Below are 26,687 nucleotides of genomic sequence, written 5' to 3'. Positions count from 1 at the left end.
GGAAATTGAAAAAACAGGAACTCTCCCAAATAGTTTCTATGAAGCACATGTCTCCCTAATACCAAAAGCAAACAAAGACACCACTAAGAAAGAAAATTATAGACCAATATCCCTGATAAACACCGATGCGAAGATCCTCAACAAAATATTAGCAAATAGGATCAACAACTCATCAAAAAGATCATACACATGACCAAGTGGGATTCATCCTGGGGATGCAAGGATGGTTTAACATTCGGAAATCAATTAACATAATCCATAATATCAACAAAAGTAAAGATAAAAACCATATGATCATATCAATAGATGCAGAGAAAGCATTTGACAAGATCCAACATCCGTTCATGATGAAAACCCTCACCAAAATGGGTTTTGGAGGAACTTTCCTCAAGATAGTTGAAACCATCTTACCACAAGCCTATGGCAAACATTATCCTCAATGGGGAAAAACTAAGGGCCTTTCCTTTCTTTTTTTTTTTTTAACGAATCACTGTGAGATACAGTTACAGACTACAAACTTTCATGATTATGTTTCAGTCATGCAATGATAAGTACCCATCCCTCCACCAGTGCCCATTCTCCACCACCAATGTTCTCAGTATCCCTCCTGCCACTCTCACCCCATTCCCTCCCCGTCCCCTATCCACCCCCGCTTTTGTGGCAGGCACATTCCTATTTACTCTCTCTCTTCTTTTGGGTGTTATTATTTGCAATACAGTTGCCATCATGTATGATCCATAGTTATCTTTCAGCACGCATCTCCCATCCCTAGTTAGCCCTCCAAGCATCATTTACTTATTGGTCCCTTCTCTGTCCCAGCTGCCTTTCCTTCCCCTCAGCATGTGAGGTTAGCTTCCAAACCTTGGAATGATCTTCCCAATCCTTATATCTATTATCTTTGGGTGTTATTCTCCCATTCTGTTACTTTATATTCCACAAATGAGTGTAGTCATTCAATGTCTGTACCTCTCTCTCTGACTCATTTCACTTAGCATGATACTCTCCATGTTGATCGACTTATATGCAAATTTCATGATTTCATCTTTTTAAACAACTGCATCGTATTCCATTGCGTATATGCGCCAGAGTTTCTTTAACCAGTCATCTGTTCTCGGACACTCAAATTTTTTCCAAATTCTGGCTATTGTAAATAGTGCAGCAATAAACATACAAGTGCAGATGTTATTTATACTGAATTTTTTGCATCTTTGGGATATATTCCCAGAAGTGGTATTGCTGGGCCAAATGGGAGCTCAATTTTTAGTTTTTTCAGAAATGTCCATATTGTTTTCCAAAAAGGCTGAACCAATTGGTGTTCCCACCAGCACTGGAGGACAGTCTCCTTATCCCCACATCCACGCCAATACCGGTTGCTTTTGTTCTTTTGGATGTGTGACAGTCTCTGTAGTGTGAGATGATATATCATTGTTGTTTTAATCTGCATCTTCCTGATGATTAATGATGAAGAACATCTTTTGATGTGCCTTTTGGCCATTCGGATTTCTTTTCTGAGAAAGTTTCTGTTCATTTCATCACCCCATTTTCTGATGGGGTTGGATGTTTTCTTCATTTAGAGTTCAACCAGTGCCTTGTATGTCCTTGATCCTTTCCCATTTTGTAGATTGTCTTTGTATTCTGGTCATTGTTTCTTTTGATGTGCAGAAGCTTCTTAGTTTAAGATAGTCCCATTTGTTTATCTCTGCTTTGACTTGCTTGCTCACTGGTGTTTCATCTTTGAAGATACCTTTAGTTTCAATGTTGTTGAGGGTTTTGCTGACCTTTTCTTCAATGTACCTTATGGATTCTGGTCTGATGTTGAGGTCTTCAATCCATTTTGATATGACTTTTGTGAATGGTGTTATGTAGAGGTCTGAGCCCATTTTGTTTTTGCATGTAGCCTTCCAGTTCTGCCAGCACCATTTGTTAAAGAGGTTTTCCTTGCTCCACTTTATATTTTTTGATCCCTTTTCAAAGATTAGAGGATTATATATTGAGGGTGTGTGTAAGGATAGTCAACCCTATTCCATTAGTCTGTAGATCTGTCTTTGTTTCAATACCATGCTGTTTTAATTATTACCACTTTATAGTACAGTTTGAGGTTGGGGAAGGTGATGCCTCCCATCTTTTTCCCGCAAAGCATTGCTTTAGCTATTTGTGGGTGCTTGTTGTTCCATATGAATTTCAGGAGTGTTTGATCAATTTCTTTGAAGAATATCATGGGTGTTCTTATATTGATCTCTTATTTTGGGTATCTAGGATGGAGATGTGTTATACAGGAAACAGCAACAGTTTTTCAAAGGAAAATATGTTTGTACATATATTCATTCAACAACGCACATTCAATGTATTGAATACACTCAGTAGAGTCTGTTCAATAAATCAGGCATTATTTTAGTCTCCGTTGTGATCATGACAAGTGTAGCTCGTACTCTAACTTAGTTTTACAATTCAGAAAAAAGAAATTTTGTTAAATTTTAATAAATCATGAATTTAATAAAATTTTTATAAGAAGCATAGAATCCAATTTTAAACCTACATTAGTAATGAGTCTATGGCTTCTCAAAGAAAGTGATGATTTGAAAGATGCACTAGAATGATTGCACTCATCTGTGAAATATAAAACAACAGAGTAGGAGACTAATACCCAAGAATAGTAGCATATAATACCAGGAGGTTGGCTCCATAGCTTGGAAGCTGGCCTCACATGCTGGGGGAAAGTCATCCCGGATAGAGAAGGGAACACCAAGTAATATGTGATTGGAGATCCTGCGCGGGAAGGGAGATGCGTGCTGAAAGTAGACTAGAGACTGAACAGGATGACCACTCAATACCCCTATTGCAAACCACAACACCCGAAAGGAGAGAGAGATACCAAATTGGAATGCCCCTCCACAGAGGTGGGGTGAGGTGGGGGGGTGGGATTGGGGGGGTGGGAGGGATGCCGGGTTCATTGGTGGTGGAGAATGGACACTGGTGGAGGGATGGGCTCTCAAACATTGCATGAGGGAAAAACAAGCACGAAAATGTGTGAATCTGTAACTGTACCCTCACTGTGACTCACTAATTAAAAATAAATAAATGTAAATAATTAAGAAAAGAAAGTGATGATTTGTTTTGTTTTGTTTTTGGATAGCACTCAGCAGTGCTTAGGGCTTATTCCTAACTCTATGCTCAAGGATCACTTCTGGTGATGCTCAGAAACCTTATGCAGTGCTGGGGATCTAACTGGGTTGGCAGCATGCAAGGCAAGTGTCTTTACCCTTGTATTGTGTCTACTGTATCTCCCACCCTAATAAATTGCTGCTTTGAGTTTTGACCAATAGTATGAAACATGCTGAAAAGATTGGGAGTATTATGGAGGAGAGAGAGGGAGTGCAGTGAGTCCAGTGAAAGGAAGTTACTCATTGCATCTTTAATAATGTATCTCATGATTGGCTTATTTTCTTCCAGTAGGGTTTTTTGACTGTCTCTTCATATTACTTTAATGGCAACAGGGCTATAATTGTTTAAAATTTAAGTAATTTTTTTGTGATAAAAACTTTACAATATCCCAACATTTTTGGAGTGATAAACATATAACTTTGATAGGTATTTTTGTTTAGTAATGAAGTAAATAAAAGGCAGTATTCTACAAAGGCTATCATAACTTCCCAGTTTAGAATTATATTCATCTGTTCTTTAAATTTCAAAGGTCACTTAAATTTTTCAGGCACTTAGCAGAAATTGTAACTTGCAGAGAAGCAAATAGAAATAAAACATAGATGCAAAGAGCTGATCTGTACAACTGGAGGTGAGAGGGAATTTAGGAACATCAGAGGAAGGACAGTGGAGGGATATGACACTTCCAGTGGTGCGTGCAGTGTAGTAATATTGCATGCTTGAAACATTACTATTATAAATTTAAAACAACAACAACACCATTTAATGTTCTTAAAAGTTTGCCATTTCTTCTAGAAATTTCCAGAGAGACTAATAGCTAATTTTTATTGAGTGCTTCCTATGTTTATATATTTGGCTAAACATCTCATTTTGAGATTTTACAAGCACTGTATGCTAAACAATGTTTTTTAAAATCTTTACTATAATTAATAATATATAATATTTTTGTATATTCAGAATTTCCATGTTTCTTAAACTCTACCTATATAAATCTTTGTATATACCTTAGTCCCTTATTCAATCAGGTATTTTCTAGTTAAATTCTTTGAAGATTAGAAAATTATACTTGACTGGAAAGAATCACAATGAATCCATTAATTTTTCAAGCACTGCTCTTATTTAATTATCATATAATTGTAGGTATTTTTTAGCTCTTTTTTACAAAGGGAGAGGGCATAAATAGGTCACGTTATTTGTCATAAATAGCACAAGAACACTGAAGCAGAATGGCTTCACATAATAATCCAAATGGTAATTGCTGTACTATATTACCTCTTGGTTATCTCTAACACAAGATGAAAATAAAATAGATTAATAAATGAATGAATTGTAGAAAATTTTAGTAGTATGATGGCATTTTTAAAAGGATGTGTATCATTTTTATTGTTGTTGTTTTTGGTCGGCACCCTGCAATGCTCAGGGATGATTCCTAGCTGTTCACCTAGGTGGAGGTGCTTAAGAACATATGGGATGCTGGGATCAAACCCAGGCTGGCTGCATGCAAGGCAAGCACCCTCCTTGCTGTAATATTTCTATGGCTACTATGCATCTTCAGTTTGTTTTATTTTAACCTAAAAATATTTATGATCTTTCTTGTGACATAAAATCTCTTCATATATATATATGAAATAATGGATATATTTCACTAACAATAATTTACTGTGAAACACTGCTATTTCATCTTAAGATTTAGATATACTCATTATATTGACAGTTTAGGACAAATTTACATATTAATAATTCTTGTCAGAATTACTCTAGGGTAGGGTGGTGGTGGTCAGTGTCTTACCCACTGTACTATCTTTTTGGCCCTTTTTTCTTATCTTAAAGACTAGTTGGAAAGTAGTTTATTGAAGATTTATTTTTATACACAAGATTTTGTCTGATTGAAATCTTAGCAATGGGACCTTTTACAGAAAATGAGATTCAATAAATGCTGAAGTTGACAGCAATTTTATGAGGTGGTACTACTCAATTGAGCACAATTTTCTTGCAGGAGAATGGTATCATGCTTCTTAAACTCCCAAGCACTTGTCAAAAATGAATGTCAATTTGAAACAGCATTGTTTATTAGGAGACAATGTTCTAATGTCAACTGACAGGATTTTATTTTTATTTTTAAACCATTATGCTTACTCATGAATGTATTTAAAATTAAATTGCATGATAAATGCTTGAATAGGCATAGATGAAACTTGGAAAGTACAACTTATCGGGGAATATTTTTTTCAGGTGAAGCTCTGAAAGTGTCAGCTGAGAGATTTGCAGATGACCCCTGTTATCTCCCCAAAAGAGAAGCTGTGGTTCAAGTTGCCCGGGCCTTATTGGCTGCAGTTACCAGACTCCTAATCCTTGCAGACATGATCGATGTGATGTATCTCTTGAAGCATGTTTCAGCTGTAAGTAAAAGATGGCTTAGTTTACCTTGAAATGATTCTCACTTTTAATTCCATTCTCTGAACTTGGCATCAATCCTAGTGCACCCGGGCCTCATTCTTTTCTTAATTTCACTGATCAGAATCTTAGTGAAAAGAATGAAGCCAGAAGTTATGCTTAAAGCATATGTATTGTAGTATCAGAATGGGAGGCTAACACCCGAGAATACTAGAAATAAAGACCAGGAGGTTTACTCCATGACTTGGAAGCCGACCTCAAATGCTGGGGGAAAAGGCAGCTCAGATAGAGAAGGGAACACCAAGTAAAGGGTGTTTGGAGGACCCATTTGGGTCGAAAGATGCGTGCCAAAAGTAGACTATAGACTAAACATGATGGCCACTCAATGCCTCTATTGCGACTACAATACTCAAAGGAAAGAGAGAACAAAAGGGAATGCCCTGTGACAGAGGTGGGGTGAGGATAGGGGGATGGGTTGGGGGTGGTGGGAAGGATACTGGGAACATTGGTGGTGGAAAATAGGCACTGGTGGAGGGATGGGTACTCGATCATTGTATGACTGAAAAGCAAGCACGAAAGTTTATAAGTATGTAACTGTACCTCATGGTGATTCACTAAATAAATAAATAAATAAGCATATATATTGTAGAGAGAAAATGAACAGATAAACTAAATTTAGCAAAAGACACCTTTGTAAATATAAAACTAATTAGTGGTTGCCAGAAGGTAACGGGGAATGGGGTGGTGTGTAGATAAGGACAAAGGAACAATTGAGTGATGGAAAATAAAATTCGATTTTTAGTGATGATACATACCTATGTTGATTGCTAATGATACACAACTGAACTGTATAATGTTATACTGCAATATTAGTCCAATAAAACAATAAAAGACTGGGGAATTGAAAATCAGAAAATGACTTAAGAATAAGAAAGGTTTAGGAGAAATTTCTAGGTTTTCTACTATTTAAATATTTATTCTCTATATTATTCTCTAATAAATATATATTAATATACTTTTATAAATAATATGGATATAAAAATAATTTGAGGAAGTGAACTTCAAAGCTTGACACTAGAACTTTATCCTACTTTATATCTGAAAACTGTCTGTAATTCCTTTTGTTTCAAGATAAATAGCACATGCTTACAAGTAATTTAAGTGTTTCATTATGAAAAAATATAGATGGAATTCATATTAGCTAAGAATATAGTTAAGCTGTAAGAAAACAAAAAAGTACAATATCTTGCTTACTTAATTTTGCTAGTAAAATGTTTCTAGCAAGTTTTAGTTGAACATAATTCTTAAAAAAATCTTTTAAAAATTAAATCACTGCGAGATAAACAGTTACAAAGTTGTCAAGATTGGGTTTTAATCATGCTATATTCCAACACCTGTCCCTTCACCAGTGTACATTTTTCACCACGAATGCCCCCAATTTTCCTCCTTCTAACCCCCATCCCAGTCTGCATTTATGGCAAACACTTTTCCTCCCTCTCTCTCTCTCTCTCTCTCTCTCTCTCTCTCTCTCTCTCTCTCTCTCTCTCTCTCCTTCTCTCCTTTTGATCATTATGGTGTGGAACAGAATTCTTTTTATAGAGACTACTGCCGTGGTGCTCAGGCCCATGTATCCCTCTCGATAATGCTCAGCTGGACAGTCCAGTAGTCAGCCCGGTGATGCAGCAATGCTCAAGTGAGCAGTGCTTGAGCTTCACCAGGGCTATCTCCGTGATGCTAGGACATGGACTAGGGGCTGACAGGAACTAAACTCAGAAACTACTAAGGCTTAATTTATGTCTTATCTTACTCATGATGCCTATTTTTACCCTGAAATAAAGTGATGGTTCCTTTCAGATTTCACGTTTATTTTCACTTTGATACCTTTGATACTGCAGAAAAAATATTTAGTGCTTTATGTTGTTTATAACATTTTATGAAGGTAATTAATTTTCATCAGCAGCAACTGTGTACTAGTGGATTTGTAGGTGAGGTAGTTCAACAACACTTGATTATTTTCTGGTTATTTATTTACTGAATACCTCAGACAAGTTCCTGAATATTTCTGAGATTCACTTAAAAAATTTTTTTTTATTAGTGAGTCACCGTGGGGGTACTGTTATAGACTTAAAAACTTTTGTGCTTGCGTTTCAGTCATACAATGATCAAGTGCCCATTCCTCCACTAGTGCCCATTTTCCACCCCCAATGGTCCCTGCATCCCTCCCCCCACCCCTGCCCCATTACCCCCCCAACCTCACCCCACCACCCCATCCCCCCTCTGTGGCAGGGCATTTCCTTTTGTTCTCTCTCTTCTTTTGGGTGTTGTGGTTTGCAGTAGAGGTATTAAGTGGCCATCATGTTCAGTCTATAGTCTACTTTCAGCCCACCTCTCCCATCCCTAGCAGGCCTTCCAAGCACACTTTACTTGGTGGTCCCTTCTCTATCTGAGCTTCTTTTTCATCCAGCATGCAAGGCTGGCTTCTAAGCTGTAGAGTAATCCTCCTGGTACTTATCTCTGCTGTTCTTGGGTGTTAGTCTCCCATTCTGTTACTTTATATTCCACAAATGAGTACAACCTTTCTATGTCTGTCCCTCTATTTCTGACTCATTTCACTTAACATGATACTTTTCATGTTGATCCACCTATATGTAAATTTCATGACTTCATCTTTTCTAACAGCTGCATAGTATTCCATTGTGTAGATGTTCCAAAGTTTCTTTAACTAGTCATCTGTTCTCGGGTACTTGGTTCTTTTCCACATTCTGTCTATTGTAAACAGTGGGGCAATGAACATGTAAGTGCAGGCCTCATTTCTACTATACTTTTTGCATCTCTGGGATATATTCCTAGAAGTGGTATTGCTGGGTCAAATGGGAGTTCAATTTCTAATTTTTTGAGAAGCATTCATACTATTTTCCAAAAGGGCTGAGTCATTTGGCGTTCCCACCAGCAGTCTGTGCGTGGTTGACACACAGTGCATTGTGGGATGCAAAGGTAGTTGGTACAATTTCTATCTTCCTGATTCTATTGAGGTATGTTTTGTGACCCAGCACATGGTCTATTTTGGAAACTGCTCCGTGTGCACTGGAAAAAAGATGTGTATTCTTTCTTTTTGGGATGCAAAGCCCTGTATAGATCTATTAGCCCTCTCTCTTCTGTCTCTTCCTTCAAAGCCAGTGTTCCTTTGCTGAGTTTTAATCTTGTAGATCTATCTAGAGGTGATAGGGCAGTGTTGAAGTCTCCAACTAGTGTTGTGTTATTAGCAATGTCCTTGTTAAAATTTGTTAGCAGTTGTTTTAAGTATTTAGCTGGTCCCTCGTTAGGTACATACACGTTTAGGAATGTGATTTCTTACTGCTGTACATATCCCTTGACTAGTAAAAATTGGCCTTTGCTGTCCCTTCCAATATTTTTCAACCTAAAATCTATGTTTTTTATATTAGTATCGCCACCCAGCTTTTTTGAGGGGGCTGTTTGCTTGCAGGATTGTTTTCCATCCTTTGACTTTGAGTCTGTTTGCTCTGACTGTTCAAATGTGTTTCTTGTAGGCAGTAGAATGTTGGGTTTAGTTTTCAAATCCATTTTGCCACTCTGTGTCTTTTAATTAGTGCATTTAGGTCATTGACATTTAGGGAAATTATTGTCATGGGTTTTTGCCATCTTTCTGTAGGGGTTTGTTTTGCTTGTAGGGTTTTTTCTTGTCTTACAGTAGCTCTTTTTGTCCTTCTTTTAAATTTGGTTTTGAGTCTATGAAGTTCCTGAGCTGTTGTTTATCCGTGAAATAATGTATTGTTCCTTCAACATTGAGTGAGAGTTTAGCAGAATCAAGTATTCTTGGTGAGGCATTCACGTCATTGAGTTTTTTCACTATATCCCCCCATTGTTTTTGGGCTTGGAGGGTTTCCTCTGATAGATCTGCTGTAAATCTAAGGGGTGCTCCTTTGTATGTGATTTCCTTCTTAGACATTGCTGTTTGCAGTATTATTTGTCTATCTCTAGCATCCATCATTCTGACTATCATATGTCTTGGAATATTTATACTGGGGTCTCTTAGCTTCGGGCTTCTTGGATCTGGATGTCTGCCTTCTCCAGCTCTGGGAACTTTTCAGCAATGATATTTTTCACTCTGGCTTTTTCATTGGGGTTGTCTCCCTGTACTTTTGGTACTCTGATTTTCTAATGCTGTTCCTTTTGAAATCATCCCCTAGGTCTCTGATTCACCTAAGAGCTATTTTGAGGTCTTTTCCCATTGCTTGTTGTTGCCTGTAAGCTGTAGCTCATCTTCAAGCCCACTGATTCTGTCTTCGGCTGTGGCCATTCTACTACTGAGTTTTTAGTTTCATCTACAGAATCCTTAATTCATGACACTTCATTTTGTAGCTTTTTTATTTCTGCTTGTATTTTCTCGGCTGTCTGCTCCATTGTTTCTTTCATGTCCTCCTTTAATCTCCCGGATGTCTGTTGAACCATTTCTTTGAGTTCATTGAACATCTTCAATATTTCATCTCTGAATTCTTTATCGGAGAGATCATATTTGTGGGTAATGGTTGTTGAGGAGCCTGACCCTTTTCATCATCTTCTCCTTGTGGTGTGGATTTTCATTGTTTCTTCATGTTTTTGTAGTAGTGTGGTGGTGGAACCTTCCAGTTCCCTATCAGTATTGCCCTCTTCCTCTCAGGTGCTCCTCAGAGGCTTAGGTGAGGTCTCTAGTGAAGCTTTGGAATATGTGTTTTTTTGATATTGGACTTGCAGATCTTCTCGTGACGCCAGTATTATGGTGCACTTGGAATATGCTACTGGACTACTGTCCTAATGTGTTGAGATGGCCAGGATATCTCCATAGAATTAGTGATGGAAATGAAGATGTGATTTCCGAGTGCCAGGAAAGGGGAATATAACTGCAGCTGCCCCCAAAGAGGCCACGCCCACTTCTGTGGAGGCCACGACCCCTACTGCGATGTGGGTGGGGTGCCCTGTTCCAGGGGCAGAAATCTGGGAGAGGGAAAGGACCTGGAGCTGTGCTGGATGGTGGCTCAGGGGCGGATGGGATGGTGCTCAGGGAGGTGAGGTGGCTCAGTGTCCTCTGAGGAGACGCCTGAGGCGCAGGCGCAGGGGAAATGACATCAGGGTTTGATTACTCTGAGATTCACTTTTTAAATATGTGAATACAAACATTGTAGTGAAGAAATGGGTATGTAAGATTAAGTGCCAGGTAATTCCTAGTTTAAATGACTCAACATTTCTAATGTTTAGACCCCAGATTTGAGATAAGGCAGAATAAAAGTTTTGTGTTAGGTGAAACTGCCTCACTCATAATCAAATAAAATATGATTATATCTCTAGTAGAAGACCACAACTATCTTCACTATCATCTTAATTGAGTGCTGCTAAATGCTAGGCATGATAATAGGTATTTACAAACATCATTTGTTCAAATGAAGGAAGAAGTTAACTCAATGAAAACACAGCAGAATGACATTCCCCCCCCACAGGGTACCAACTTTTGTAGCTATCAAAGTTATAGTTAACATTTACTGTTTTATAATGTCCTAAATATTGTGATAGATTAACTACTTTAATTCAGAACTTCTCATGATTGCCCTGTGATTATGTTTCCTATTTTACAAGTGAAAAAACAGAAACATAATAATTTTTTTAATGAATCACCATAAAGTACAGTTACAGACTTACAAACTTTTGTGCTTACGTTTCAGTCATACAATGATCAAGTACCTATCCCTCTACCAGTGCCCACTCTCCACCACTAATGTTCCCAGTATCCCTCCTTCCACGCTGTCCCCCTCACCCTCCTCTGTGGCTGGCATATTCCCTTTTACTCTCTCTCTCCTTTTGGGTGTTGTGGTTTGCAACACAGGTATTAAGTGGCCATCATGAAAAACAGAAGCATAATGAATTTAAGAAACTTGCTCAGTACAATAGGGAAAAAATGATTATTAGAAATTAGTACACCAATGGCTAGAACAGAAGTGTTTAAACAAGTTTATGGGTCAAATACAATTTGATAAAGGAATTTGAATATATCAGCAAGAGGAGTCATTGATAACTCCTATCACCCTATCTTGCATTTATTGATATTTTGTCAGAGCTTGAACTTGGACTAGGCCATTTACATATATATATGTATATATATATATATAAAATGATACCTCATCTATGAGAAAGAGATCTTTTGTGGTAAATTAAGCAAAGTTTTTAATTGTATTAATTAATTTGAGGTTTTGCACAGAATCAAGACAAATCACTTTTTTTTTTTTTTTTTGCTTTTTGGGTCACATCTGGCGATGCACAGGGGTTACTCCTGGCTCTGCACTCAGGAATTACTCCTGGCGGTGGTCAGGGGATCATATGGAATGCTGGGGATCGAACCCAGGTCGGCCGTGTGCAAGGCAAACGCTCTACCCGTTGTGCTATCACTCCAGCCCCCAAATCACATTTTTTGACATCAAAATTTGAATTATTTCATGCAAAATTTCCCCCCAAATATTCAAAGATGGTGTCTTTTATTTATTTTTATTTTTATTTTTAGATGGTGTCTTTTAAATTGCAAAATGAAAACATCTTTTGTTTTGGTCACTGCTGGCAATAAAAATGCCCTTTGAATGCTTTCCACTTACATTAACACATTAAAGTTGGTGAGTTATGCTGAAATAAAGAAACTTGTTTAACTTTGCTTAACTCAGCGTTCCCCCTCCAATTTTTTAAACTTAGCACTCTTCTATGATATATTAATTTGGAAATTTTCAGACTCTACTTTTGGGTGAAATAGTGCTTAGGGCTTATTCCTGACTGTGCTCAGGAGTCACTTCTACAGGCTTGGGAACCATATGAATTGCAGGGGCTCAAAACTGGGTTTGCTGTATCTAAGGCAAGCACTCTACCCACTGTACTCTTTCCACCCCCCGCAGGTGTCATTGTTCTTATCACAATAAAATAAAAATTTGAAAATTGATTAAATTTTGTATCAATATTCAAGGACATTTAACTGAATGAATATTTTTTCACAAGGTTTGACTTGTATAGAGATGATGCTCAATATAAAAATATTGAATGTGCCTTTTGTTGGTCCTCATCCCCTATTGAAGATGACAACAATTTCTCAAAATTTTCTGGAACTTTTAAGTTTAGAAAGCAGTAATTGGTAAAGTTAGATTGTAAGTTCTAGTAGTCAAAACTTTCACTTTTGGGGGCTGGAGTGATAGCACAGCGAGTAGGGTGTTTGCCTTGCATGCGGCCGATCAAATCCCAGCATCCCATATGGTCCCCTGAGCACTGCCAGGAGTAATTCCTGAGTGAAGAGCCAGGAGTAACCTCTGTACATCGCTGGGTGTGACCCAAAAAGAAAACGAACAAACAAACAAACAAAAAACTTTCTCTTTTGTTTCTCATTTATTGAATATTGTAAGTCCATGATAAATATTTGTTGAATGAATATTTTATTTTCTTGTCACTTATTTTTATAGTAGCCTTATGATTTAGGTATGCAAGGGAGTGTTCTTCCATTTTACAGTAAACAAAATGAATTGATGTGCTAGTGACTTTTTAAAGATATGAAATTATTGAATGGTAGCACAGCAGGTATGGCGTTTGCCTTGCATGTGGCCAACCTGGGTTTGATTCCTGCGTCCCTCTCAGAGAGCCCGGCAAGCTACCAAGAGTATCCCGCATGCACAGCAGAGCCTAACAAGCTACTCATGGTGTACTCGATACGCCAAAAACAGTAACAACAAGTCTCACAATGGAGACGTTACTGGTGCCCGCGCAAGCAAATCGATGAGCAATGGGATGACAGTGATACAGTGATAGCAAGGACATGTTCCCAGACTTCAGTTATCAGTGTGCTTTAATTACAAACTACATAGGGCCACTTCCTTCCCTTCTCTTCCCTTCCCTTCCCTTCCCTTCCCTTCCCTTCCCTTCCCTTCCCTTCCCTTCCCTTCCCTTCCCTTCCCTTCCCTTCCCCCATTTCCTCCCCTTCTCCCTTTCCTTCCCTTCCCTTCCTTTTCTCCATGTCCTCCCCTTCTCCCTCCCCTCCCCTCTCCCTCCCATCCCCTCCCCTCCTTTTCATTTCCCTTTCATTTCCTCTTCTTTTTCCTTTCTGGGTTGGGCCACACCCAAAGGTTCTTAGGGTTTACTCCTGGCTTTGTGCTCAGGGATCACTCCAGGTAGTGCTCATGGGACCATGTGTGGTGCCTGGGAACACACTTGGGGTGGCCTCATGCAAACAAGTACTTGAATTCTTGTACTATCACTCTCTTCCTCCGAGGATGATTTCTAATTCAGATATCAAGTTCAATACGTTCTTAATTTATGTAATCTTTTATTTTTGGAGCCATATATGTGTTTCTATTTCGATTTTCAGCTTCCTTTTAATGAGCAGTGTGAGTAAGTTCTTTTGGAAATTAAGTATGTGAGTCAATGTTTGAAGTTTAGAAAAATGAAATAATTGTTTTATAGGTTATGCTTCACTTTGGATGCTCTGTTTGCCACATTTAAGTAAGGTGAATGAGCCATTTCTTATGCTTAAAACAATTTCTTTTTACTCCAAACATTAATATTTATAGAACATTAATATATTATTCTTTTGAACTGTTCCTTTCTTCAGCTTTGGTCTCCAAAATCTTTTGGCATTGTTTCAAACTGACATTTTAAGGACATTAAATTCACACTTGGTGTTTCAGGGCATACAATCAGGCACTTATTGGATACTCTTTTGTGCATATAATGCTGTAAGCATGAAATTCCTTTTCATGTTACAGGCAACATCCTGCACCTTGTACAAATGCATGAAATGTTAAATACGTAAAAATGTCAACTGTTGAGCTGGCTGTTCTTTTGAAACAGTAAGACTTGATATATTTTTCATTATGAGATTTAGTAAACTGCTGAAACTGTGCAGCTATTTGATTCTATTACTCTGACTACAGAGAAAGCTGGGGCATCAGTAGTGAGGGCCAGGGAATTTATTGGCCAGAGCCCTGGCTGCACGTTTTCTGGCTGCTGTAGCCAGTTTCTTCTTGTCCTCTTTCTCAAATCACTCCAAAAATTTGCATAATTTAAATGAACACATTGAATGTGTAGTTTGTATAGAACATTGGCTTAGATTTATTTAAAAATATGTTGTCAAGAAAAGGAGAAAAATGAATTTGGGTAGTGAGAATGCTGAGTCTAATTAGATATTTTCCATGTTGATTTATTCATGCTTCTCTTTCCTGTGAAACAGATTTTCAGTTATTTTAACCAGAGATGAGCAATCGTCATCGCTGATGTTTCATTTGGTGGATTACTATTATAGTTATTATTTCTGAACAGAAGGAATTTAATGAGAAGACAACTCTGGGGGAGCATTTATAATGCTTACAGTTATGGTGAATGTTTGCCTTAGAGATATTGTTTGTGTCTTCTCATTCTTATCTACCTTATGTTATTTGATAAAGTAGTCAAATAGGATAGAATTTGGGTTTCTAAGTTCAAAGACCATCTAAATATTTAATTTTCATAGTTCTGGCTTATTTGGGGTTTATATTTATTCATTTGTCTTTTGAAAGCTTGATTTTATTTATGCTGAATTAATAATAATAGCAGCATATTCATTTAACAATTATTTTGAAACAGTTGGCTATTTATATTGGCTATTGCTGCTTAAAACTTTGAGTTGGTAAAAATCAAAGAATATTAAAATCTTTTGAGTTTTGAAGTGTTTCCTTTTCTGACTTAACCTTCAATTAGAGATAATTTATTTTGACAAATCACCAATGTAATAAATTTACAACCCAATGAAGTAGAGGCTGGAGTGATACCTGGATTCAAACCCCAGAACCCTAATATGGTCCCCCCAGTGCAGAGCCAGAACTAAGCCCAGAATTGTGTGGCTCCCAAACAAAACAAAACAAAACAAAAACAATCCACTGAACTAATGTAGAAAATCTTAACAAGTTTGTTTCAATGCTCTTGTAGAGGCCTGCTAGAACAACAACAGCAACAAAAATCTCCAAATGAAATCAGCATCTCTAAGTACAATCTAAACCTTACCTCAACCACTGTCTTATTTTAGGGCATTTGCCTTGCACGCGGCCGACACAGGTTCGATTCCTACTTCACTCTCAGAGAGCCCGGCAAGCTACCGAGAGTATCTTGCCCACATGGCAGAGCTTGGCAAAGCTACCTGTGGAGTATTTGATGTGCCAAAACCAGTAACAAGTCTCACAATGGAGACATTACTGGTGCCTGCTCGAGCAAATTGATGAGCAATGGGATGACAGTGACAGTGAATTTAGTTTTATCTTCAGGGTCAAACACTGCTTTTACCTCTTAACTATTTAAGTATATACGTTGGAAGATGAAGGTGGAATGTGCTTACTAGGAATCTAAACCAGAGTTACACTACGGATTTTCTGTGGCTCATCCTTGACAATTGTTGTTAGTAAAAAAACATCTACTCAAAGGAATGAATGAGTCACTGTAGTCTGAGTCCTTTGAACTATTTCTTATCAATGTATGGGTGACGTCAGTCCTACTAATGAAAGTTGAAGCTAAAAATCTACACATTATGCAAACTCTGACCTTTAATAAGAACATCTTGTGGTGATGTATCATTACTGGATTCTCTACCTTATTCTTTGGCTACGAACATATTATTTGGAAGTATTGGTTTTCATATTTATTATTTTGAAGCATTACAAATATGTTTATCCTAAAGTTTCTATTTGGAGTTTTGTGAATTTCACAAATGTAAGTCTGAAGAAGAAATATTTAAAAAGTATAGCTAATATCTTTTGAGAGAGAAAGTTCTGGGAATAACTATTACTTTGGAACTTGGTTGGTAGAATAGAATATTAATTTATAGATAAATTTATTTAAAATGCTTCAACTGTTAGATATGGTGTTATTTTTATTCCAACATAATGAGAAGGGGCTGGGAAATAATTATATAACATGCTAAATAATATAAAACTTATTACAGTTATGTTAAAAGAAATTTGTTATGTTAAAAAAGGGACAAATACTGGATTTTGACTAAATTTAAACTTTGGGGAAAATCAGTTCCCACTTAAGCTTCTGGAAACATTTTGTCATTTGGATTTGGCACAACTTGAGTTCTTTCATATTTTCTCTGTGATCTGGTCTCAGTATCTATGAGTTTTTTGCTTTCTGTATCATCACTGTTTTAATGTTCTATTGTATTGCAACTTTGCCTTATGTTAGAATTAATGGGGGGAAAAATGCATGAACATTGTATTAAAAACCAGTTCAGATTTTTTAGTTTTAGTTTACTAGTGGGGTTGCAGGAGAAACAGAAACTCCTGTGGTTCTTTTGAGAGTTAAATTGGAACACACGAAATACCGGCACTGAGCAGGCACTTAATAAATGTCAGTGTCGTTTCCATTCCTGAGTTTTCTTTTTAGTTTCCCATGTACTTTTAAAGGTTTTTTTAGGGCAGGAAATGTTTTTTATATTCATAGCGTTTTGTATGGTAGGTTCTGAAAGATTATTTGTTGAATTTAGTTTCTAGTCCTGTTGTGGTAGCTTAGCACTATTATTTTTCCATTTTATTTTTTTCTCCCTGGATTGAGATGAAGATCATAAAGATTAAATTCAATAGAAAACCATTATAATATGACTCTTTTCCATAGAATTTGAAATAGTAAGGTCAAATGACTTCCTTAGAAACTTAATTATATTCTATAAAATCTTATTAACCTGTCTCATAGCATCATGGTTTTAGGAGAGTTCAAATCGTAAAGTTAATCACTGTATCACTGTCATCCCGTTGCTCATCGGTTTGCTTGAGTGGGCACCAGTAATGTCTCCATTGTGAGACCTGTTGTTACTGTTTTTGGCATATCTGTAAAAATCGAACTAAATGTACATAGTGAGAAAAAAGGAAGATAAATGACAAAAAGGGCAAATATAGATGTCATTTGTCTTGTGAATGACATAGGCTGACATTTTCAATTATTAGTAATTCAAAATATGTTTTAATTTAATAAAATAAGCAACAATTCACTTTCTTATAGGCTGCTTCTGACTCATTAATTATTATAATTGAACAGTATTATTTGATTCACTGCATTTCTTTTCTCCTTTGTATTTAGTTAACATCTGAATTAAAAATGAATGGAAGCATTCTAATTCTGTAAAATCAATTATCATATAACATCTATATATTGTAAATCACAAATAGATAAATATTTGCTGAACATTCCACGTGTGATTTTATCATCAAAATATTAATTTTCTTCTCTTCTCAGGATTTAAGACCTGAGAGATCTTCATGGTTGAAATTTCCTGGGTCTACAAAGATTTTTCTAGATAGACGAGCAACTATTGCCATAGTTTGTTTTCATGATTGTAATGTGATAACTTATTTAATACATCTCCATTATGATTTAAAATTATGCATTCACTGTGCCTTTTCTTTGAAAGTAAAAGTGTGTTTTAAAACAGATTTCTTAAAAAATGAGGTATGCTCTTTTGTTGGAACAGCTTCTTATTCAGGCAAAAAATATTGACTGTACTTAGGGGCACTATTTCTAATACTTTATAATCATCCCTAATTATTTCATTGGAAGGAAGTTATTTTGTATTTTTATCATTGAATTATAAGTGGGAGAAACTGAGGCTCAGTAGTAACCATTTCTCTATACTAAGTAGTAAGAAATTTGAGAAAAATACGTTGCTATCCTAAAGATTAACTTTGTTTTCAATTTCAGTTTCAAAAGACATTTGAATCTCTTAAAAATGTCTCCAACAAATCTGACCTCCAGAAAACCTACCAAAAACTTGGAAAAGAATTGGAAAATCTGGATTATTTAGCCTTCAAACGTCAACAGGTAAGAGAATTCTCTTCTGTGGAGGAGATGCGAATTACTTCAGGCTTCCCTGGCCTTATCAGAAGTCAGATGGGTCTAGGAGACTTATCTAATGTTTAGAGGAGAAAAAAAATCCTTGATATGATGTTGTGCTGTTCACATAGCTTCTGGTATGATTCAGTGTGATCCTTATTTTTAGATATGAACTTTTGGGCTTTTAGAAATGTGCCTGTGTAGAAAACTTCAGTTGGGTTCTGAAGGGCAATTATCCATTTACTAAGTTTTTCTCAGTGGCATAAAAGAAACTTGTATGATAATGTCTTGTTTAGAAAGCTTTTATATTTGACACAGAGATACTTGAGAAGAAAGCCATATTAAGATGGGAAAAATATGAGTTTACTTAATAAAGCAATGAATAGTAATGAGTTTATAGAATATGCAACCATCTCTAGTTTTTTATCAAATTCTGAAAATTAGTAATTAATAATCATGTAAGATTTAAGAACTATATACTTTGCTAGTGAAAGTTTCTTTTTGACCTTTGTGGTAGATGTCAAAATAAGACTAGTTTTTGGTTAATGCTTTAGTGAATCAAATAGCTTTTAATTGAATTTTAATTGAATTTTAATTTAGTTTTAAGTTTTAGAGAGATATGAGAGAGAGAGGGGGGGGTGTACAAGAGAGAGAACATGTGTTTCTCCAGAGTGGCAAAAGTAAAAAATAGAGTTTCCTACTCGACCTCATACCTCTTCATCCTCAGCAATGGAAAACAAATTATCTAATGCTTCCTTTTCAGCAGGTCTGACTTTAGGGGAGAGACTCTCCAAACAATAATAGTGAGTTTTGTTGAAATATTGTATGCAATCAAAGTGAAAGTAAAGTGAAATTTATTAGTTACACAGGCGGGGGGGGGCTTAGAGTGGGGGAGCTAGGGGCGTGGGGGGGTTTGGGGTGGGAGGGGGCGGGGTGGAGCTATACTGGGATTCTTGGTGGTGGAATATGAGCACTGGTGAAGGGATGGGTATTCGAGCATTGTATAACTGAGATTTAAAACTGAAAACTTTGTAACTTTCCACATAGTGGCTCAATAAAAAATTTAAAAAAAATAGAGTTTCCTTATGCTACTTTTTAGAACTAGTGTTTTATATTGTTAATGATAACAAATTCTCTGTATTTAGGAGATAACTCATAAAACCGGTTACTTTTCTCAAGTTAATGTTCTTATTTCTTCACAGCCACTAGGTGTCAGGATCACCAAACTTTTACTCTGATCAAATGTTTATTCCCATCAGAAGAGCTTGTTAAATTAGGTGCATGAAATTCGGGAATGTATTCAATGATGAATAGTGTCTTGAAAATGAGTAAGTGGCTGACTTGCATGGCCAGGCACTGAGTCTATTACTTAAGTCTTTCCTGCTGGTGTTGCAAAGGGTGTGAGACTTTCTTGTCATTACCTAAATCACAAACTTTGGTTCTGTTGGATAGGGCTTTCAGAGTAGAACTTCCTATAGTTGTACTCCACAAAGGTGATACAATATGTTGTAGAAATAATGACTTGAGAAAAGAATTGTGTTCTAGGCTTTGCTTAATCACAGATATTACATCGGCATTGAATCTTCCCATTATCTTATATTTCTAGTAGTTAAATTTGTTTTCAACAGTATTCTGGGGCATATGAAGTATCTCTATACAAACTTTAAAAGAAAAATGGCACACTCTCCATTTAAACTTTAATTGTTTAATTTGGTGGTGACTTAGGTATCAGCATATAAAACAAAGTAATTATAGTCAGTTAGTGCTATTACAGTAAGTTCTCAGATAGGTGACAGTGCTTGAAATTCATACTGTGAGACACCGCTCAGGTCTAATTTTTAGTACAGTTTTGTTTCCAAGACCCATATTTTACCATTGAGGGATATTTGAATTGGCAGGCAGTAGTCACGGTCTTCTTTTGCATTCTCATTAACACATTTTCAGTGATTAGATTCTTACATTAGCTAATTGTAAATCAGGAAAACTGAATATTTCAAGGGCAGAAATCTTGGAGAAGAATATTGAGGACTGCTAGGGTAAATTGTGAGTGTGAAGATAAAGAAAAAGCATGTAGTGTATATATATATTAGAATTTCTTTTGTTTTCCCTTATAGGTGTGAGATTAGCTTAACCTTTTATTTATTTTCCTTATTTTTTATTTTTAAAGAATGAGTGCTTATGCATTAGGGCATTTTTGAGCTATATTTTTAGATCTGGAAGTAAGAATATTTTCATTTTCTTACTGCACAAGATTAATGTTGAAATAGTTTTTCTTAGAAAAGGTGAGAGGAGGCCAAGATAGATGAAGTGATAGGTTTTCCAGGATGAGTCAGCCTAAAGGAAATAGTTACAAAGTAGAAATTTTAGTTTCTGGATATGTAACCTTGGAATCTACCTTTGTTTTTTATTCGTTTATTGACATTGTACATAAGCATGATATTAGACTATCATTCCCCAAGAAATTCCAAGGGGGCAACAGTACAAGAATAGGAAAATAAAACAGTAGGACAAAGGGACACAGGAAGTTAGAAAGAGTCCACAGTTGGAAAAAGCTTGAAATACATGGCTGTATCTGCAAGGTAATAACACACTTCATCTATAGTGTAGCTTTCACATTTCTGTATTAATTTGAGACATTATAAATCAAGAAATTTTCTTGGGGTTTTAAATTAGTGAAAAAATGAAAATCTTGAGTACTATACTGTCGCAATCTGTATGGAGATATGGTCTTATACCTAATTTATAGTTTAAGGCTAAACTATCAATTGATGTACTTATTACATCTGCATACCTACACCTACTGGATCCAGGTTGGCAATACCAATCAGCACTGAATTATTTGTTCCTTAGTGATGATGGTTAGGAATTAAATAGCTTTTCTACTTAACTGAGTTCAGTGAATTAGCCCCTTTAGTTGATTCCAAAATCAGAAGGGCACATAAAATATGGTAAAAATGGAATGAAATTAAATGTTATTCCTCATGAATAAGTAAAAATATACATAAATTAGATAAGATTTATTTAGTGACAATTATTTCTGGTAAATTAATATTCTGACATTGACAACAAAATTCCTGATTGATATAGACTAACCACATAGCAAATAATTGTAGGCTTACAATTAATTGCACCCAAGAAATAATGACACAAGATAGCAATCTAGGTCTCCTATGAAAATTAGACTTAGAAAAACAAAAGTGAATAGTACTTGCTTTGTATTATAGCGTGCAGAGAAGAGGATTGATGAATCACAATAATATTCTTCACAATGTAAAAATTAATAGCCAGTATGATATTATGCACTATATAGAATTGAGGATATGAAATGATGTAGCACTGGCAGTTGTTTATCTGAGAGCATATAGTTTCCATTTATATTAATTAAAAAATTAAAGTTCTAAATATATTTGACATAGGTCCTTTAAAGATACAATATATATGCATATGGGATTATTTAGATGCAATACAAGGAAAAGTGTAGTTGAGGATTGGACTGAATGAACACTATGGAGAAGTATTAAGGTTCTAGAAAAAATATTATGAATGTAATAGATTCACTTCAGTGGCCTTTTTTAGGTGAAATGTGTTAATATTTCATTTGGGAGAGTATCTTTCTTTTTATTGATTTGGAATTAAACCAATTGCTTTGAAAGAGTTCAGAGTGAATTATTCCTTGTATGTGTAACTGAGCCAAAGACTGGTATATTAAAGTATTCATAGCTTATTAGATGTTATTCTGTTTCTTATTGGTTCAATCAAGTAAAATTATTTATGTAATGTGTATATGATTTCTGAAGATCCCCAAACAGTTCAGACATTATTAAAATTTTACTATACAGATGTGAGATGTTGAATTATAAGTGTGCTACATTAAAGTTCAAGTTAACCCAAAGAGATTTTATTTTATTACATATTTGAAATTCCTTTTTTTCCTGTTTTTTTTTTCAGCCATATCAGTTTGCTCAGGATTTACTCCTGGCTCTGTACACAGGAATCACCTTGATAGGGGATAGAACTAAAATATAACTTTAAAAGTATTATCATCTCTAGTCTATTTTTCTGCTTGAAAATAATCAGTGGATGTGGTGGATAATTTTTTACCGCTAACATGATCTCAGTAGCTTAAGATATGAATTAAGAAAGGTATAGAAGAATCAAAAAAACTTTAAATTAAGGTGTCTTCAGAATTAATTAAGGTGTATTCAGAATTAATCTAACCAAATTATTTTATTTAGGGATGAGAACATTGATATGTAAGTGGATTAGATATCTTGTAAAAGTCTACACAGTTTACTAATGGCAGAACTGGGATGAGGTAACAGGAAGTGACATTTCCTTGTGTGTGTGTGTGTGTGTGTGTGTGTGTGTGTGTGTGTGTGTGTTTTCGCATAACTTAGCCAATTGTACATTGCTCATTTGACATCGCTGGTTTGTGACCTGGCTCCAAGGAAAGACATACAAAATGCGTTTCTCTCCCATTTGAAATGTATGACCCTGGAAACTGGGTGAGTTACAGAAATCCTTTTTAATGACAATCCAAAGTCAGAGCAGAAGGGACTGTGAGGCTTTGAGAATACATGAACTTTGAGAGCTTGCTCAGCTGCAGCTTGTTGACAAGCTCTGTTTAGCATCATTGGTGTAACAGAGGTCCATTCTTTCCAGGAAAATCTACATTTCTGTGGATTCTGAAGTCTTAGGGATGTTTTCCTCTGTTGTAACTTCTGCCAGGTAGCGGGATACTCTCCTCTATCCAGGCAAGTGTGATAGTGAAGGTGTCTTGCCTAGTTTCTTAAGATGATGAGAGTGTGTCTCTCACTTCAGAGAATCTTCTTCCATCTATACCCAAAAGCCTGTGGGTGGAATCATCTTAAAAATACAAGTTTCCAGCTGCTTTCCTTCCCTACTTTCCTACACAAGAAGAAAGGAGTTTCTTTTGATTGTTCAAGATGTACAACAAAAGACTAAAATAGGACCCAGAACATTTAAGTTTTAGTGAAGTTTTTATTTATTATTTTACTGGTTATTCTCATACTTCAATGAGAGTTTCTATTCTTTTAGTATGGGTCTAGGAATTAGGATCAAAACAGAATTTTCTATCAGGATAAGGGAGACCAGCAAGAGTATAATTTCTTTGAATCTATAGAAAACATTGCCTTGGGACTATGGAGTTATCTTGGAGATTGGTCTTTCTACTAAATTGTAGAAACAATAAAGGTAATTTTATATATGCTTTTACATACATATGCATATTAGTCAGTGAGCCATCCATAAATGAAAATCATGCAGTAATGCATTTTCAAAATGGAAAAGACAATGCAGTAAAAGTATATAAGTGTTTTATAAGAGGAAGAAATGGTATAATTTGATTCAACCATATCAGTATATGGATACAGAAATAATACAAAAGTTTTATGCTTTTCTATGGTATAGGAGTTTTGATTTCTTGGGCAATTTCTATATCTTGTGTTTTAAAAACCATGCATCTAAAATTTTACTGTGTAAAAATATCATGCAGAAAGTTTTCTAAATTAAAATTAGAATTTGGTGATGGGAAATATATGCTGGTGAAGGATGGGTATTGGAACACTGAATGGCTGAAATCCAATAATAAACAACTTTGTAACTGTCTGTCTCACAGTGATTCATGAAAAAAAAGGAAGAGATCAGAAAAAAAGAATTTCAATTCTATAGGCTGAAATGAAATAAACGAATCAAACAAACCCCTGATTGATGCTTATACTACTGGTCCATAAGTCAAATTTTGAGTTTTGTGGGAAATTAAATAATAAATTATAGCAGAACATTATTGCTACTTCTATCTGAATGTCAAATTGAATTTGCTAAAGCATAGTAAGCACTTAGTAAAATATTGATTTGAATGATTATCTGGTAGTAGGGTGTGTAACTATATATAGGAACAGATTATATTACCACCCATATTCTATTTTGTTATCCTTTATCATAAAGTTGTGGTATTTTTTATCTTTTATCATAAAGTTTTGGTCTATTTTGGTACTTACTGTCATGTGAAAGGAAAGGACAAGTTTCTGTACATACATATTGTGTTTTCACAGATGACATTTCAGCAGTTGAAGTTATCCTTTATATATTTCCTTGTTAGATAGGATAGATTAAATATAAGAGAATAGATTGGATGTAAGAGAAGCTGAGTCTAAGTCTAAGGTATTGAAGAGAGTAAGAATGTAGTTATTTGTTTGTTTTGTGGTTACACCATGCAATGCCCAGGGCTTATCTCTGGTTCTGTGCTTAGGGATTGATCACTCCTAGGGTAGACTCAGGGACCTATATAGGGTGTCAGGGACTGAACCCAGGTTGGCTGGCTGAAAAGTAAGCTCCCTACCTGCTGTACTATCTCTCCAGTCCCCAAGAATGTGGTTTTACAGCTTTGCATTTTCCACTGTGACTTGGCCTCCATTGACCATGGGACCTGTTGATTTTGCTTACCAACTTTTGTTCCGAAAAAGCAACTTTAGTAACATTGAATATAAAACATTATAACCTTGAGAATATTCATGTTAAATTTGACTATATTGACATATAATCTGGGTATTTCTATATGCCTAATCGGAAAATATCATAATGACTATTGCTATGTTCTATTCAGGAGAAGAACTACTGCTGCAGCTCATAGTGTTAATAGTGGAGACTGGAATTTGCCTAGAACAATATTGAAAATCAAAGGAAACATTGAGGTTACTTAATGAAACCAGCAGTTCTACTTTATAAAAATGTTTTAAATGTGAATACACAAATTATACCTTTTTTTTTTTTTGGTATTGTGCAGGGGGTGCCATTCCAGTGACACTAGGCCAACAAGATCAGACCGTTCAATGCTAGGGTGGGATGTACTAGACCACACCCACAAGTACTTGTGAGGTCATGAAGTATTTGGGATCAAATTCAGGCATTGTGTAGGCAAAGCATGGACCCCTGACTCCTGAGTCATCTCTTGACCCTCATACAGCCTTTTGTAGATGATACACTATATGTTAGGGGCTGATTGCCTGAAAGCTGATTTAATATGTAATGAGATATTCAGTTCATTTTTTTTGTTCAAGATTATTTTTGTGTCAGTTGTGAGAGTTTTGCAAATGCAATGATTGCAACCTGTAATGCCTGTGGCTTTATTCTTTTTTAACTATTCTTTTTATTAACCCAATATTTTCTTTGTTGTAGTATGCAGCATTACTATATACATTCTCTGTGTGAATGCTGCTGATATTATAATAGCATCTGGTCACACCATAGTTGAATATTTATCATTTACTTTATTATAAAACCTCTGTTCCAAAAGAGCTGTATGAGCCTATTAGATACATACACAATTAAGTAGGTAATGATCTGTGCCTGCATCCAAACAGCATAAACAGCTGACCTGTGGCTGGTTCTCCAGGTGTGGTGCTGATTGTTGATAAGAAGTACTTAGGTAATGGCTAAAACTGCCTTGATTATTTTGAGCATTTTTGTACTCAGAACATGATTAAAATTACACGTTTATTCTTATCATTCACTTAATTAAGAAATAACAGTATTTTCTCATTCTGTCTTAGATATTTATATTTGTCTATTGTGCTATGCTCTCCATCTCCCCATTGGAACAGATGGAAGCCTGCCTTGCTACTTTCATTGGTATGAAATGTCTACCCATGTGTCATTATTGATCCATGTATGTTATATCTTCATCCTAAATTTATATTTGTTAAATGAGAGGCAACTTAATTTTAGTCATTTCCCCAACTTCAATGTTGAGAGTTATTAGGAATGGGATAATTTAGGCAGTTTTGATGATAACTATAAATTTAAAAACTAAATTATCGTAAATATTCAAGTTTGGGGACTTCTTTACCTGTTTAAAGCTTGTTTTATAGAGTAAATCATCATCTCTAACATGGGGTCTGAGTAGCAAGTCCTAGGAATGTGATAAAGTATCACGTAAAAAAAGATAACCTTTAAGCATCAGTGTGAACTTGCTCAGAAAAAAAAATTAAAGAATTTTCATTTGTCTAGTTCTCACTCTAACAAAAACATAAGTTTGTACCATAGAAGGAATAGACATATTTAAAGTTATATTTATTTAACAACTAAGGAATATATTTATTTTACTTAGGAAACAGAAACATTAATTCTAAAGACAGAACCATAGTGAATAACCATGTATAACTGAACTTTGATTCACATTTATATGGAAGGAGTTACTTAGATTTCTCTTTGAAGTATATCAAAAACTTTTTTTTGTATTGAAAATGGGA

The 26,687-nt window shown here is 35.6% G+C and overlaps 1 protein-coding gene across 1 annotated transcript in view; it reads left to right on the top strand.

Moving 5' to 3' along the window:
* The window catches only part of CTNNA3 (catenin alpha 3), a 1,605,010-nt gene that overhangs the window by 85,166 nt on the left and 1,493,157 nt on the right, over nt 1–26,687 (top strand). The window contains exons 3-4 of the mRNA XM_004617094.3: nt 5,392–5,558; nt 18,286–18,405. Coding sequence (XP_004617151.1) covers nt 5,392–5,558; nt 18,286–18,405 — 287 coding nt within the window. The remainder of the gene's footprint in view (nt 1–5,391; nt 5,559–18,285; nt 18,406–26,687) is intronic.

This window comes from Sorex araneus, chromosome 5 (assembly GCF_027595985.1).
Source record: "Sorex araneus isolate mSorAra2 chromosome 5, mSorAra2.pri, whole genome shotgun sequence".
Classification (NCBI taxonomy): Eukaryota; Metazoa; Chordata; class Mammalia; order Eulipotyphla; family Soricidae; genus Sorex; species Sorex araneus.
Note: the sequence above shows the minus strand (reverse complement) of the source record. Positions and strands in the feature narration are given on the sequence as shown.